General features: G+C 44.0%; 1 protein-coding gene across 1 annotated transcript in view; it reads right to left on the reverse strand.

Annotated features, from left to right (window-relative positions):
• Positions 1–4,805: 4,805 nt before the first annotated feature.
• LOC144797865 (extracellular calcium-sensing receptor-like) overlaps positions 4,806–15,869 on the reverse strand; it is a 62,900-nt gene continuing 51,836 nt past the window's right edge. Inside the window, 3 exon segments of the mRNA XM_078668667.1 lie at positions 4,806–5,107; positions 5,110–5,718; positions 5,814–5,937. Of these exon segments, the coding sequence (XP_078524793.1) occupies positions 4,806–5,107; positions 5,110–5,718; positions 5,814–5,937 (1,035 nt within the window).

A 15,869-nucleotide genomic window follows, 5' to 3' on the forward strand; every position in this document is an offset into this window, starting at 1 on the left:
TTACTGCTGTGGAAATTTTGGGTATTAAAGACTCTGATTTACAATCTTTTAACACCTTGGCTGCGTAGAACGTTCAGCTCCAGTGCTGAACGTTCGAAAAATGGGTGGGGCACCATCGGCCAACGGACGTTCGCAGCACTACCAAGCTAGTGCACGTGATGACCGTTGGCCGAAGGCAGCAGTCAAGGGGTTAAAAAAAGTATCACTTTAAAAGCTGATTCAAGAATATATAGATAAACAAATTGTTGTAAATAAAAGCAGCGTAGTCCTTGTAGTTCCTTGTAGTTACTTTATTCATGTAAGATGGTAAGTTAAGAATAATAAAGGGAAACCCCACCAGGAGCAGCCTCCTGCCCGCTCAGCCCTCCATCCAACTGACAATCTTACACACTCAAACTTCTAACAAGCTCTCACACCAAACATTCTAGGCTGAGCAGCAGGAATAAATATAACACATTCCCTTCTTTAATAGAAGAACAATGTATAGGAATAAAATTGTGGAAAACAAGTCATATCAAGCAACTTCAGAAATTTACATAAAATAAGAAAGATCAGCAATTTAACATCCACTCAATCAAATCACGCACACCAGCAAATTACATTTTTAACATCCACTCACTCAAATCACGCAAACCAGCAAATAACATTCACACCACCTTCTCACTTACTCAACAAAACATTACTCCTAGATCGAAATAACCAGCACACTACCATGCCAACACACAACATACAAAACCTGAGAAACCAAACAATCCGACTGGCCAGGTCAACAAGAGGTAAATGGGTTCCAACTCACTGCGTGTTGGAAAAACATCTACCAACAATGGACACAATATTCAAAACTTACGAATGTGACAACAGTCACATCACTTAGGTCACACACATATCACTCAAAATGGAAAATTTTGATAAACGTCCAGAAATGGAGCGCTAAGCTCCCGCAAACTCCATGTAATAGGACACATAAGTACCTATGATCAAGCACTGGGACACTAAGGTCCCAAAACCACTTAACAATGTAATTGGGGCACGTAACTCCCACAATAACTATAACAAAAATGCTTTGAGGCAGATCATATTGCTAGTATTGTTTACAATAAGGTGTCTATAATGCGTTGTGAAGGAAAGTTAAGAAATATCATATCCAGTTTTATTTGAGTGCGAATCTTTATCCTAGAGTCAGATATTTATTCATTTTAAGATTGATGGGCTCCATGTTGGGCCTAATCATTCGCTATTCACTGGTGAATTTCAGTCTAGAAACTTTGGGGTATATTATCAAGGGGTTTTATCTCCGCTTTTTTGGCTTTAAAAGCCAAGAAAGCGGAGATAAAATTATCTCCCTATTACCAAGCTGTCGCTAACACCAGTTAGCGACAGCTAATAGGAGATAGCGACCATCATGGGCCCCACTTTGCATGTCAGTGATATTTATCACTAATGATATGCAAAGTGGGCGTGCCAAGATGTTAGCGACTGGAAACAGTCGCTAACATCGCTATCTCCTATTACCAACTTTTGGAGATATTTGCGCTAAGGGCGAATATCTCCAAAAGCTAACACCTGCCCTGAGCAGTTCTTAGCCATGTTATCCAATGGGAGGTGGATAACATGGCTAAGAGCATTTGCTCGATAATGCATGAATATCGCTGACTTTTCAGCGATATTCATGCATTGCGGGCGTTTTTTATCGCATTTGCGATAAACCTTGCTAATAGCAAGGTTTATCTGCGATAAAAATCGCCGATGTGCGGCGATAATTTTTGTCTCTAAACAAGTTAGAGACAAAAATTATCGCTCATTGTTGAGAATATACCTGTGTGTTTCTGGTTTATGTCAAACTCAAGGTGAAATTGATGTTATGTTTTTGTCCAGAACTATCACAGTTAGCTGCTTCTGTTTGTAATCTAAAAGTTTGATATCTAAAATCCCTCTCGACAATAGCAATCACTTGAGTGCCCCAGTTCTTACCCATGCACTCCTTTGCTCCATCATATGTGACCCGTCAGGGATTTCCCCGGACAGAGGTCTTTCCCAACATACATTGATGCACAAGCCCCAGCCACAACACCATGCCAGTCTTCCTAATCTGCTCCCTGTGTCAAGCTGCACAGCAGTGGCTTTCTGGCACATTGCCACCATTAGCAAGTTTTATGAACCAGAATAAGTCCTGAAGTAACAGTCTTGCACTTTCCACAGGTTGGTCCTTCAATTCCGATGAGCAGTCCTTCCTGTCACACTGTCACAAACATGTGCACCTAGGCAGGCTTCAAAAAATAGAACACATTTTTAAACATGTTGAATATAGACTATTGATTTAGTGGTGTTGGGCGCATTTGGTAGTGCAAGAAAGAGGACACAGATTTAGCAGAGAGGGCACAACAACGAGGTATAAGTGAGGGAGTACCACTGCTTAATTGGAGAGAGTGCATGGTCTTGGACTGCCGGCCACCTCCCCCCTTGAACACCGACTGAATTACCCAATTCAACCAGTCAACACATGGGGGTCTTTGGAAGTCAAGGGGGGGGTACGGGGCCCCCCCCCTGGCCGTATTTATTAAAATATAAAAACAAATCAAAAATTTTAATCAAATAAACATTTCTGACAATTATTAAAATGCACACTTTTCAGAATATTAGATTGACATCCGTTTCGACATGGTATGATGGGCTAACCTTAACAAATAGCTAATACAGCGTGTCTCCTAACGTAATCTAATCATCCTGAAAATTAAACTGCATTCTAATATTTCCATTACTTTTTAATAACTTTTTAATAACTTCATATACAAGTTAGTTTAGCCAGTCAGCCTTCATCAAACCATTTATTCACCAGGTTATAAAAAAGCAAATTACATGAGTACTCTAAATTCCTGACCTGGGCTGGTATACACAGTAAAGAAAATGTAGCTCTGACCTGACCTATACACAAGGCAGAGGACTTCCGACCTAGGCTGAAGCACTTAGCAAGGTGAAGGCATCTATCATTAGGCCAATGCGTGATGCACATAGGTTTTTCCTATGCTTGCTGTGAATGGCATAGAGACCAAGAACTTCTCTAAAGACAGGTCACTTTGCTGTCTAGGCAGTCTACTTTTCTCTGGGTATTCCTCAGGCCAGAAACACTGGGTATCTTCCCATGGATAGTCTCTTTTCCTGCAGAGCCAGACAGCCTCCTTCCCCGTCTCAGCAGGGAGGCAGGGTTCCTGGCAGTAGACAAACCATCAACTGTTGCAGGAGGAAGTGCAGACTTCAGGTAATGTCCTCTCACCTCTGGGAGACTTACTGTCAAGCAGAACCTGCCCTGGTCCAAGAGGTGTTCTTCAAATACTCTGCAGAGTCACAAATAACTTGAAACTGAAAAAGTTGAGTGGTTTGGGTCCCTATTTTATACAATTGTTCTAGACAGGGGATGTGAATCCACTGTATCTAGCTTCAGGACCAGTTGAGTTGGTTGTCCTTCAAGTGTCTTTCACAGGCTTTTCTCCAGACACTAACTTTGTGTAAAGTGATGCTGATGCTGCCTCAAACTGGAGACCCCAGTTTGACCATAGTGAAGTGGGATATATCTGAATCTGACTGTTATCAACCTTCTTGAAGGCAGAATTAGAGGTAGACAATAGGCCATTGCTTGCTTAGAAACTTCTCCACCCAGAACAACAGAAACTGTATCTCACCCTTCACCCATATCATGTGCCAAAAGGCATGGTTCACGTACTCAGAGAAGTGATATTTACCTGGATAAGGGGACATTCCTGGCCCAACAAGGGTTCAGGCCCATGCTCCCATGTGATCGTATTGATCTTTTAATGCCCAATCAAGAAAGGCCATTAGAATGTTCACCCTTTGGCATGATGCACTGGGTGACATGACTTGTCTAACTGAGCAGGGCCAATGGAGGGGTCTGCCTTGTCTTATCGGAAGATGGTCACTGGCTGTGTGTATGAAACGTACTTTGTGGCACGGGTTTCTGCCTCAATGCTCTATTGTGGAGCTTTTCTTTTCCTACATGTGTTTAGCTCCCAGTGCTTCCTTTAACCCCTCTTTTGACAGTAAATGGTCTGGGCGGAATATGGGAGAATCAGAGGATTACTGTATTATTGTTATCTTTATGACTCACAGTAGGTATCTTATCTTTACTATCAAAAGCAGTGTATACATTATCTTTAGTTTTGCTCACAGTGGATCTGATACCACTACTATTGATCATAATGGATATCCTATTTCTACTTTGAATCACGGTTCCTGCCTTATCTACACCATTGATCAGTTGATCTGAAATCTCTACTATCACTCCCACTGGCTGTGTTATCTTTAATTCTGCTCACAGTAGATGTGTTATCTCAGCTATCTATCAGTCAATATGTCAACTATATTGATCACACTGAATATGCTACACATCACCTACCCATCACTGTCAATACATTACATATACTTTTGCATGTGTTATCCCAAGATTCAGGTACAAAAGTGTAATTCAGCATAATAAGATTCAGGTGTTGTAATCAAAACATGACTGCCTTGTTCACAGACAACTTTGTTCTAGTTCTTTTGATGCTGTTTTAATTGCTTCTGTAGTTTGTCACTCTGATTATCTTGGAATGTGTTTCAGGCACAGAATGATGTGATGTTCTTATGCAGAAACGCATGTTGCCACTTAAATAATTTTATACTTCGGGAACTGTTTAGGGACTGTGCAGGTCTTTATACAATGCTTGAAAAGGAATGCCAGTCGCAAGGTACATAGACTACAAAGGAAACAATATGTTGTCCAAAACATTATAAAAACTCCAGATTTATCACAGTTACTTTCTATAATAGGCTCCTCTTCCCATTAGGTATTGTTTTGTGTTCATCTCTGATCGCAAGAGGATGATGTAGCATTTTGGGAAAAATATGCAGGTAATCAATGCAGAACTGGAAGCCAAGATAGCGAAAACCTCCATGGCCGCCATGTACTTTCCACGAGTGCTCAAATAGGCTGGAATAAAAGAGATCCAAATACTGAGGAAGGTGAGCATGCTGAAAGTGATATATTTAGCCTCGTTGAAGCTATCAGGCAGTTTTCTGGCAAGAAAGGCCACAATGAAACTGATAGTGGATAGATCCCGAGATATCCCAGGATGCCCCAGAAAGCAATGGGAGACCCCTCATTACATTCAATTATAATCTTTCCAAGTTGTGCATGTGTGTTAAACTGTGAGAAAGGAGGTGAGATAGTCAACCAAAACAAACATAGAAGAATCTGAAACAGAGTACCAACACTAACAATCCTAAGAGACAGTTGAGGTCCAGCCCACCTCTTTATGTTACTATTGGGTTTAGTGGCGTTGAATGCAATTACCACCATGATGGTTTTACCCAAAATGCAAGAGACACAAAAAGCAAAATTAATGCCAAATGCAGCCTGACGAAGGAGACATTTCTCTTTTGTTGGGTAACCAATGAACGCCAATGAGCAGAGAAAGCACAGGATAAGGGATAAGAGAAGGAGGTAGCTGAGGGAGCGATTGTTGGCTTTGACGACGGGGGTGTTCCTATAAATTATGAAAAGTCCCAGTATGGATGAGGTCATCAGTGATAAGAAGATGCTGACAGCTGCCAAGGTGGCTCCCAGCACATCCTGATATGAGAGGAACTCTATTGTCTTTTTAATACAATTGTCTTGTTTCTTGTTGGGCCAATGATTCCAGGGGCAGCTTGAACACTCAGTGGAATCTAAAATATCAAGAAGACATGGGAGATTTTAGCGGTCATTCACCATCGCCACTGTAAGACTCTGCATTTGGATCTCATTGCTGCTGGCTACCTACCAGTTTGGTTAGAAAACTCTCCCTGAGGGCATGGCACACATTGGAAACAGCATATGGGCTCTCCTTCTCGAGCAGATTTTCTGAATCCAATAGGACAACTGGAACTGCACAAAGAGAGAGGGACCTAGAGGAGAAGTAAAGGCATAACTTTGTATTTGAGAATTAAACTGTTGTGTTTTTGCAATAGTTCATAATGTTTTTTGTGTCAACACATTTAGCTAGAGAAGCCAGGCGTGATCACAATTATTGCCTTGTTTCAATAAAAATTAATTGTGAACAGATCATAAAAAACACTCTCCGGGATGCCTGGGTTTTGCACAACTTGTAATTAGGTTGAATCGCACCTCTATGGGCAAGATTGATGTATGGCTTCATGATTTACTGGATCTGACCGCTGATCCTATTTGGACCACTATATACTTGCTTAATGACTTCATGAACAATGTACTAGATAAGCTGGCAGGTCTTATTGTTAAAACTCTAACTGCAGCACAATCTTCTAACATTATAGCAGGATATTTAAGTGACAATCGAGGACTTTGTCTCATTGCTAAAGAAAGAAAAATCAAGCTGCTCGAGCTCGGTCTTTCATTAACATAGTATTAATAGAAGGGAATTTTAGAGAATTTTGGCACTTTGTATCGAAATCAATCGAAATGAATGTACCAACGAGATCATTTCCATTTAAAGCCATTTTGAAGAGTAATATGTTGTCCATTCCTAATACCTGGCTTATAATCAGTTACCTAATATTAAGAATTATAGCATTGATCAATATCTACTTTGAACAGTAAATCTAGTGACTAAATTAATTTGACCTGCTAAATCCCTACAGGTTCAAGGACCTTATTGGGATCTGATCACAATATTTCAAAGTAACCCTTATTCATAGGCTAAGGTTTTAGACCTAGTACACAATGTTTGTGTATTTAAATTTTTCATAACAAATGCCACAATTTTGCAGTCAAGGAGCCTGGTATTGCCCGCTTATAACAAAGGACGACATGCGTACTCTTCCATTTATAGGCCCACTGCGCTATTGGATGCAGCTGGAAAATTGTACACAAAAGGCATATTACATCTCTTTAAACTCTATTCAACAAATATGGGCCAGCTTTTCTCCGACTGGGGCACAATTGTTCTTCATCCTTTAATGATGTGGAGTTCTCTCTGTCGTTAGGTTGACAAAATAGGGAACATTATTACAATTTTTCAAAACATTGCAGTATATACACACTGGTAAATGGAGAAGGGAGCAGTTGGGTTCTCCCAAATAATTTAGTTCTACCATATAAATGGTCATATGTAAAATTACAGACACAAGCAGGGATGTGCTTTGGCTTCTTCCATGTTCCCAGCGCACCTAGGTGATGCTACCTTCTAAAATAAATAAATGTGATATTTGCAACAAAAATTGAGGGAAGATCAAGGAATATCCTAATGTCTGTCGCTGACATTGGTTTGTTAGATCCTGCTCCCATAGGACTCAAGTGGTAACTGGCAGATCTACAGCAATTTGTAAACAATCATTATCCCCACATCAATGTCTATAAAACAAAAATGATGGTCTTTAGAAGTAATTTGTTAAAAAAAATCCTAAACTTGGAGTATTGATAAAGTCACATTTGAAATTGTTCAGAAATATGTTTACTTAGGCATGCTCTCTGAAGCAAATCTTAGAACAAAATAGCAAGTTCAAATACAATGAAGTAAAGCTACTATGATTGTACTGAGTTTATTGTCCTTTTTAACACAATAGATGTGATGCTTGTTACGAGTTTCTACTGCTAGCTATATTAGTTGTGGTATACATTCACCAGTAATTGGGGATGAATCAGCCTACATTATCTGGATTTGAGGCAATATTTAACCAAGCTGCCACAGGATCCTGTGATCCTTTATTTCTGCTGAACTTAACCTTTTTGTTGCTAGACCACCCTGTGCTAAGCCTTTTTTGGCTATATGGGGTAGTTCACGCTGAGGCCTCTGTAACTTTTTGTCCACACAAGGAATCCATGCCAAATGTGCATCCTTTTCCTCCAAAATCATGAGGATTTTAAAGGGACCCAGAGTGTGTGGTCTCACTTTTATTGGGAGACATGGGGGAATGCTGGGTGGTGTGAAATTTGTGTCAGCCCGGTGATCCACAACTTTCCCACACAGAAATGTGAGAAAAATGTGATGTGATAGTGGGCATTCCTGCTGCACGATCATACCCCTTGCCCAATGGGTCACTCCACAACATAAAAAAAAGAAAACTGTGGTGGCCTAGTGAGGCACACAAAATTCAAAATTCTCAGCTGATCTACCCGCCCAGGGGGGAAGAAACAGCAAAAATAATTGCTCTGCAAAGGGGCCACTCCCCACAAACACAAAACAGCCATTCCTGCTGCACAATAATGCCCCATGCGCAATCATGCAGCAGGTATGATCCAAAGAGACATCGGAGGGAAGGAAAACCCTTTCCTGTCCTATGATGCCTCTTTGTTTAACACCCCGCACCCTCCCCAGGGAGAAACGTACCTTCTCCCTCCGCAGTATCTGATGACTTCAGCACGTGGTGCGGGCTGATGTCATTAGACGACGTGTAGGAGGGGACAGGGTAGTAGAAAGGCTTCCGCTGCCATCCCTAGTGGGGGCACGTTGATGGACGGCCCACAGGGGGAGCACCGGCACATTCCCCGTGGGTGGGTGCTAGGACGGCCAGGACCCATCTGATGCACAAATCCACTCTCCCCGCCGTCCGATGCACGGAAAGGGTTATTATTGTAGGAAATAATTATAGGTTGATCAGATTAACTATTACTGCTGTGGAAATTTTGGGTATTAAAGACTCTGATTTACAATCTTTTAACACCTTGGCTGCGTAGAACGTTCAGCTCCAGTGCTGAACGTTCGAAAAATGGGTGGGGCACCATCGGCCAACGGACGTTCGCAGCACTACCAAGCTAGTGCACGTGATGACCGTTGGCCGAAGGCAGCAGTCAAGGGGTTAAAAAAAGTATCACTTTAAAAGCTGATTCAAGAATATATAGATAAACAAATTGTTGTAAATAAAAGCAGCGTAGTCCTTGTAGTTCCTTGTAGTTACTTTATTCATGTAAGATGGTAAGTTAAGAATAATAAAGGGAAACCCCACCAGGAGCAGCCTCCTGCCCGCTCAGCCCTCCATCCAACTGACAATCTTACACACTCAAACTTCTAACAAGCTCTCACACCAAACATTCTAGGCTGAGCAGCAGGAATAAATATAACACATTCCCTTCTTTAATAGAAGAACAATGTATAGGAATAAAATTGTGGAAAACAAGTCATATCAAGCAACTTCAGAAATTTACATAAAATAAGAAAGATCAGCAATTTAACATCCACTCAATCAAATCACGCACACCAGCAAATTACATTTTTAACATCCACTCACTCAAATCACGCAAACCAGCAAATAACATTCACACCACCTTCTCACTTACTCAACAAAACATTACTCCTAGATCGAAATAACCAGCACACTACCATGCCAACACACAACATACAAAACCTGAGAAACCAAACAATCCGACTGGCCAGGTCAACAAGAGGTAAATGGGTTCCAACTCACTGCGTGTTGGAAAAACATCTACCAACAATGGACACAATATTCAAAACTTACGAATGTGACAACAGTCACATCACTTAGGTCACACACATATCACTCAAAATGGAAAATTTTGATAAACGTCCAGAAATGGAGCGCTAAGCTCCCGCAAACTCCATGTAATAGGACACATAAGTACCTATGATCAAGCACTGGGACACTAAGGTCCCAAAACCACTTAACAATGTAATTGGGGCACGTAACTCCCACAATAACTATAACAAAAATGCTTTGAGGCAGATCATATTGCTAGTATTGTTTACAATAAGGTGTCTATAATGCGTTGTGAAGGAAAGTTAAGAAATATCATATCCAGTTTTATTTGAGTGCGAATCTTTATCCTAGAGTCAGATATTCATTCATTTTAAGATTGATGGGCTCCATGTTGGGCCTAATCATTCGCTATTCACTGGTGAATTTCAGTCTAGAAACTTTGGGGTATATTATCAAGGGGTTTTATCTCCGCTTTTTTGGCTTTAAAAGCCAAGAAAGCGGAGATAAAATTATCTCCCTATTACCAAGCTGTCGCTAACACCAGTTAGCGACAGCTAATAGGAGATAGCGACCATCATGGGCCCCACTTTGCATGTCAGTGATATTTATCACTAATGATATGCAAAGTGGGCGTGCCAAGATGTTAGCGACTGGAAACAGTCGCTAACATCGCTATCTCCTATTACCAACTTTTGGAGATATTTGCGCTAAGGGCGAATATCTCCAAAAGCTAACACCTGCCCTGAGCAGTTCTTAGCCATGTTATCCAATGGGAGGTGGATAACATGGCTAAGAGCATTTGCTCGATAATGCATGAATATCGCTGACTTTTCAGCGATATTCATGCATTGCGGGCGTTTTTTATCGCATTTGCGATAAACCTTGCTAATAGCAAGGTTTATCTGCGATAAAAATCGCCGATGTGCGGCGATAATTTTTGTCTCTAAACAAGTTAGAGACAAAAATTATCGCTCATTGTTGAGAATATACCTGTGTGTTTCTGGTTTATGTCAAACTCAAGGTGAAATTGATGTTATGTTTTTGTCCAGAACTATCACAGTTAGCTGCTTCTGTTTGTAATCTAAAAGTTTGATATCTAAAATCCCTCTCGACAATAGCAATCACTTGAGTGCCCCAGTTCTTACCCATGCACTCCTTTGCTCCATCATATGTGACCCGTCAGGGATTTCCCCGGACAGAGGTCTTTCCCAACATACATTGATGCACAAGCCCCAGCCACAACACCATGCCAGTCTTCCTAATCTGCTCCCTGTGTCAAGCTGCACAGCAGTGGCTTTCTGGCACATTGCCACCATTAGCAAGTTTTATGAACCAGAATAAGTCCTGAAGTAACAGTCTTGCACTTTCCACAGGTTGGTCCTTCAATTCCGATGAGCAGTCCTTCCTGTCACACTGTCACAAACATGTGCACCTAGGCAGGCTTCAAAAAATAGAACACATTTTTAAACATGTTGAATATAGACTATTGATTTAGTGGTGTTGGGCGCATTTGGTAGTGCAAGAAAGAGGACACAGATTTAGCAGAGAGGGCACAACAACGAGGTATAAGTGAGGGAGTACCACTGCTTAATTGGAGAGAGTGCATGGTCTTGGACTGCCGGCCACCTCCCCCCTTGAACACCGACTGAATTACCCAATTCAACCAGTCAACACATGGGGGTCTTTGGAAGTCAAGGGGGGGGTACGGGGCCCCCCCCCCTGGCCGTATTTATTAAAATATAAAAACAAATCAAAAATTTTAATCAAATAAACATTTCTGACAATTATTAAAATGCACACTTTTCAGAATATTAGATTGACATCCGTTTCGACATGGTATGATGGGCTAACCTTAACAAATAGCTAATACAGCGTGTCTCCTAACGTAATCTAATCATCCTGAAAATTAAACTGCATTCTAATATTTCCATTACTTTTTAATAACTTTTTAATAACTTTAATAAAGGCCTACGGCAAGGTCGCCAACCGGTGTCAGATCCTTTTACAGCTGCGCTCTCGCGTTGAAGATGCGCATGCGCAACCCAGGGCACGTTACACCCACGTGCGCTCCCCGAACTCCATTTAACCATAACAGGAGGGCCCAGACACTCGCGCACCTTAGTGACGTCATAGTGTTGTGAGGGGTGGCTACCAGCCTGAGGAAAGCATAGACTCCCTCCCCCGCACCCTTTAAATTAATGGAGACCATCTCCTGCCCCTGAAGTTCTGAGAGAGACCAAATGGCCCCTCCCGCGGGCGGCCCCTTTCGTGAATGGGTCCGCCCCCCCCGTAAGGACCTTAAAATGCTGCTCACCGATTAATGACCTTACCGCCACAGGCCAGGTAGTTAACCGACTATCTGCCCCCCCCCCAGAACTCCCCCCTTCTAGAAAGGTCATACTCCCCCTGCAAAAATTTCCACCCATGCCAGGATGTTTCTTATAAAAAGGGCATTCCCTTCCTCTGTTAAGTGCACCCCATCCCGCAAGTAGAAGTGTTCCCCCCAAATGCAACCGTGAGGGATGGTCTGTAAGACCGGAGTCCTAAATAACCTGTCCAGCTTGTTGTTGACCCTCTTTAACGAGCTGTTCAACGCGCTGACTGAGTTTCCCCCCCTCCATTGCATCCTTGGTATCAGTTGTGACCATACTACAACACTACCTGGTAACCGCTTTGCTAGCCAACCCGCTGCAGATATAATTTCTTCCAGGAGGACCCTTCTGCCCAGACCTGCCAGATCATTCCCCCCTAAGTGAAGTATTACCGCCGAGGGTGGTGTAGTATGTCGCGCTAGTAAGTCCGACATATAGTCCCTGAACTGATTGAGGCGGAGCCCCCCCCTGCCATGGAAGGAGACCCTGCACCCCCTACTTTCCACCCTTTGTTTGCCTGAACCTGCAAGAAAAATTTTGTTAGCACGTTTGACATATGAATGCCCCACTACCCAAATGACTACGGTCTTCTGTCTGTCCTCCTGGTCCCTCCATGCTGTAGTAGAGTTGCCTTGATGCTCCATGGGTAGTTTCCGTCCTGCGTCACAGGCCCGTGAAACTGTAAATAACCAGAAAAACGGCAGGTATTAGCAATACTCCACATGGCGGCAGCTCTCACAACATGTGCAACCGCACGTAGCGTTTATAAGCGCTTGAGGACCATCTCCCAATTCTTTGCACACTCTTTGTGGTCAAGCCCCTAGCTGTTGCTTCTGTGGCTGCCCCTATCCGGAAGGAGTGTGTCCCAAACTCTTTGTGATTATAACCCGCTTTTGCCATGCTCATGGCTAGTACCCTCTGGAACTGAAACCTGGTAAGAGGAGTCCCATCCCCATGCATCAGCAGTGACCCCACACACTCCTGTGCCCGCTGTCTTATTAGTTCCTCCACATGTGTCACCGGGCAGCAGGGATTGTTCCTTGCCCGATGTAACGCCAAACTTTGGCCCCTAGCGTCCTGATCAGTTTTAGATTTCCTGATGCTGATCCACATAGTGTCGCCCCTTATGCTGATATCCTGCAGCTGAAGGCCGCCTATCTTATCGCCTTTGTTGGCTGCCACGAGTTCACCTACCCTGAATGCCCCATAGAAGGCTAAAGAGAAAGCCGCTTTAAATAGGCCCACCTCAGATGTAGAGCTACATGTGTCCGGCAGCGCGAGGAGAACAGCTGACAGACGTTCAAAACCTATGGGTTTCCTGGAATCTATGGAGGGGGGCTGCATGCGCCGCCATCCTTTTAATGCCCTGTGGGCCTGGAAGCTGTGTGTAGGGTCCCTGCCCCCCCGTGCCCGTGCGAAAAAGGAGATAGCGGCCTTGTGCCTGTTGGCTGTTGCCACCGTGCGCCCTTCCTTGTGTAGGCTGCCTAAATACTCATTGAAGCTAGCCTCCATAGTCCAACTACTCTCCCAGCCCTGTCCCAGAAAGTGACAGTAAGACCTGAACGCCCCTTCGTATGCCGTCCTGGTCTTGGGTGCTAGGCTGGCTGCCACGAGGTCATGTAGTTGGGGGCACCAATTTGCCAAAGAATCGCCGGGAATTGGGCTGGCGCTGTCTCTGCCTCCGGCAAGTGATCCCTGAACACCTGCATCTTAAAGCGAGAAAGGGCATCAGCTGCATTGTTTAACACCCCTGGGACATGTTTTGCTCTGAAAAGTACATTCCTTGTTATGCAACACAATACAATCTCTTTTATCAAGCGTAAAATGAGTGGACACCTTGCAGCTTGTTGGTTGATGCATTCAACCACTGACATATTGTCTGACCAGAATATTACCGATCTGTTGGCCAGTTCCTCGGGCCAGACTTTCAGTGCCACCCAGATTGGGAAGAGCTCGAGGAAACCAATGTTCACCGTCAGCCCGCCCTTCTCCCACCAGGCGGGCCACTTCTGCGCCACCCATTTCTTGCCAAGGATGGCACCAAACCCCACACTGCCCGCCGCATCGGTCCATAAACCAATGTCCGCCGAAGACACCGTAGGTGCACCCCACAGCACTCTTCCATTGAAATCCGCCAGGAATGCCATCCATATCCGCATGTCCTGGCGCACCTCAGCAGACAGCCGTGTCCGGTGATGTTTTTCACGAAGACCCCTCATGGCCTGTGCAATTGAGCGTGAAAATGGGCGAGCCATAGGAATTACTCTCAACGCAAAATTCAACTGTCCCACTGTCTGCTGCAACAGCCCTAAATTCACCTTCTTCGCTTGTAAGCACAGTCCTAGAGTCTGTTTGAATTTTTGGATCTTTTCTGCTGGTAATCTAAAACACCCCTCCACAGAATCCAGTTCGATGCCTAAAAATTCCAGGCATGTCACTGGTCCAACTGTCTTTCCCTGCGCCAACGGGACCCCGAAAGAGCGCATGAGCACGCAAAATTCCTGCAATGCCAACGCACACTCCCGTGAACCCGCCGGGCCCAGAAAAAGAAAGTCATCCAGGTAGTGCATCACCCACTGGTGACCCGTATGTTGCCTTAATGCCCATTCCAAAAAGGAGCTAAACTGTTCAAAATAAGCACATGAAATTGAGCAACCCATGGGCATACACTTATCCACGTAGTACTTTCCCTGAAAGGAGAAACCCAGCAGGTGCTGGTCCTCTGGATGAACCGGGAGTAGTCTAAAGGCTGACTCAATGTCTGACTTAGCCATCATTGTACCTGCGCCCAAACTCCTCAGCATGCCCGCTGCCTGATCAAAGGACGCATACTTCACAGAGCAAATTGTGTCATCAATAGCATCATTCAATGATGCCCCCCTTGGTGCGGATAAGTTGTGGATGAGCCTAAACTCCCCTAGTTCTTTCTTAGGCACCACCCCCAGAGGAGAGCACACAAAATTCTGCGTGGGAATGACGTGAAATGGTCCTGCTACCCTCCCCAAACGCACTTCTTTAGCTATTTTTGTTGACACCACTGTTGGATTGGCAAGGACTGATAGCTGATTCCTACACTGTGGTCTCCCGACATACCCCCCAGCAGGAATTCGAAAACCATGTGTGAAACCCTCTTGTAATAGTCTAGCAGATGTGTGATTCGGGTACCTGTTCAACCAGGGGATCAATGCTGACAGCTGGATGGGTGAATGTGCTATTAGCGGGTGGATCTTACTATTCAGGTTTCCTCCTACCCCTGCTTCCTGCACCACCATTTTTATTTCGGCATGTTGTTTCGGGGTGGGACGTGTGGCCACATACGCTACATGCGTGCCTGAACTTACAGGTACCTGGTGCCCTGTTGCATGTCCGCCTATTGAAGTCCCAACATACCCCCTTTGCCCCTCCATTTGCTCTCTGCTTTTGGGCCGCCTCCCCTCCCGGTGCTGATCGAAAGGGCTGTTGAAACGCCTGCTGCGGCCTGGGGAAATAACCTCTACCTGCATTTGTGCTTGTGCTTGCCCCCTGACCCTTCTCGAATTGATTGTGCCATGAGATAGAGTCTACCTTGTCCCATGATAAAGTTTTATCAAATTCTTTGGACTTTCTGAACGCGACATCATATTCCTTCCACACATCCCCTGCATGATTCTCATGGAACATTGTTATCCTACTTTGGTAGCAGTTCATGGCTGGTTGCATCCCCTTAAAACGTTCGCCCATTACTGCGCCGAACACTGCAAAACCCCTCAGCCAGTTGATGAGATTTTCTTCCACCCTAAACTTGTACAGCTTCGCTCTCCATTCACTGGGCAACAACATTTCCTTCTGCGATTTTGCATATTCCCATTCCCTGTTATCTATCAGCAATGAAAACATGTTCACATACTTGTCGGCCCATATCAATTCCTTTACACTCTGTGACACATGCTGTGCTAAGCACTCACCCCTAGAGGGCAATGTTCCTTCGCCCAGCAAAGGCAGGGCAATCTCCTTACCATTCCCATTGTCGTTGGGTAACATTGCTTCCGCAGTCTTGGCACTGCCTCCATCATTCGC

The sequence above is a fragment of the Lissotriton helveticus genome, chromosome 12 (genome assembly GCF_964261635.1).
Source record: "Lissotriton helveticus chromosome 12, aLisHel1.1, whole genome shotgun sequence".
Classification (NCBI taxonomy): domain Eukaryota; kingdom Metazoa; phylum Chordata; class Amphibia; order Caudata; family Salamandridae; genus Lissotriton; species Lissotriton helveticus.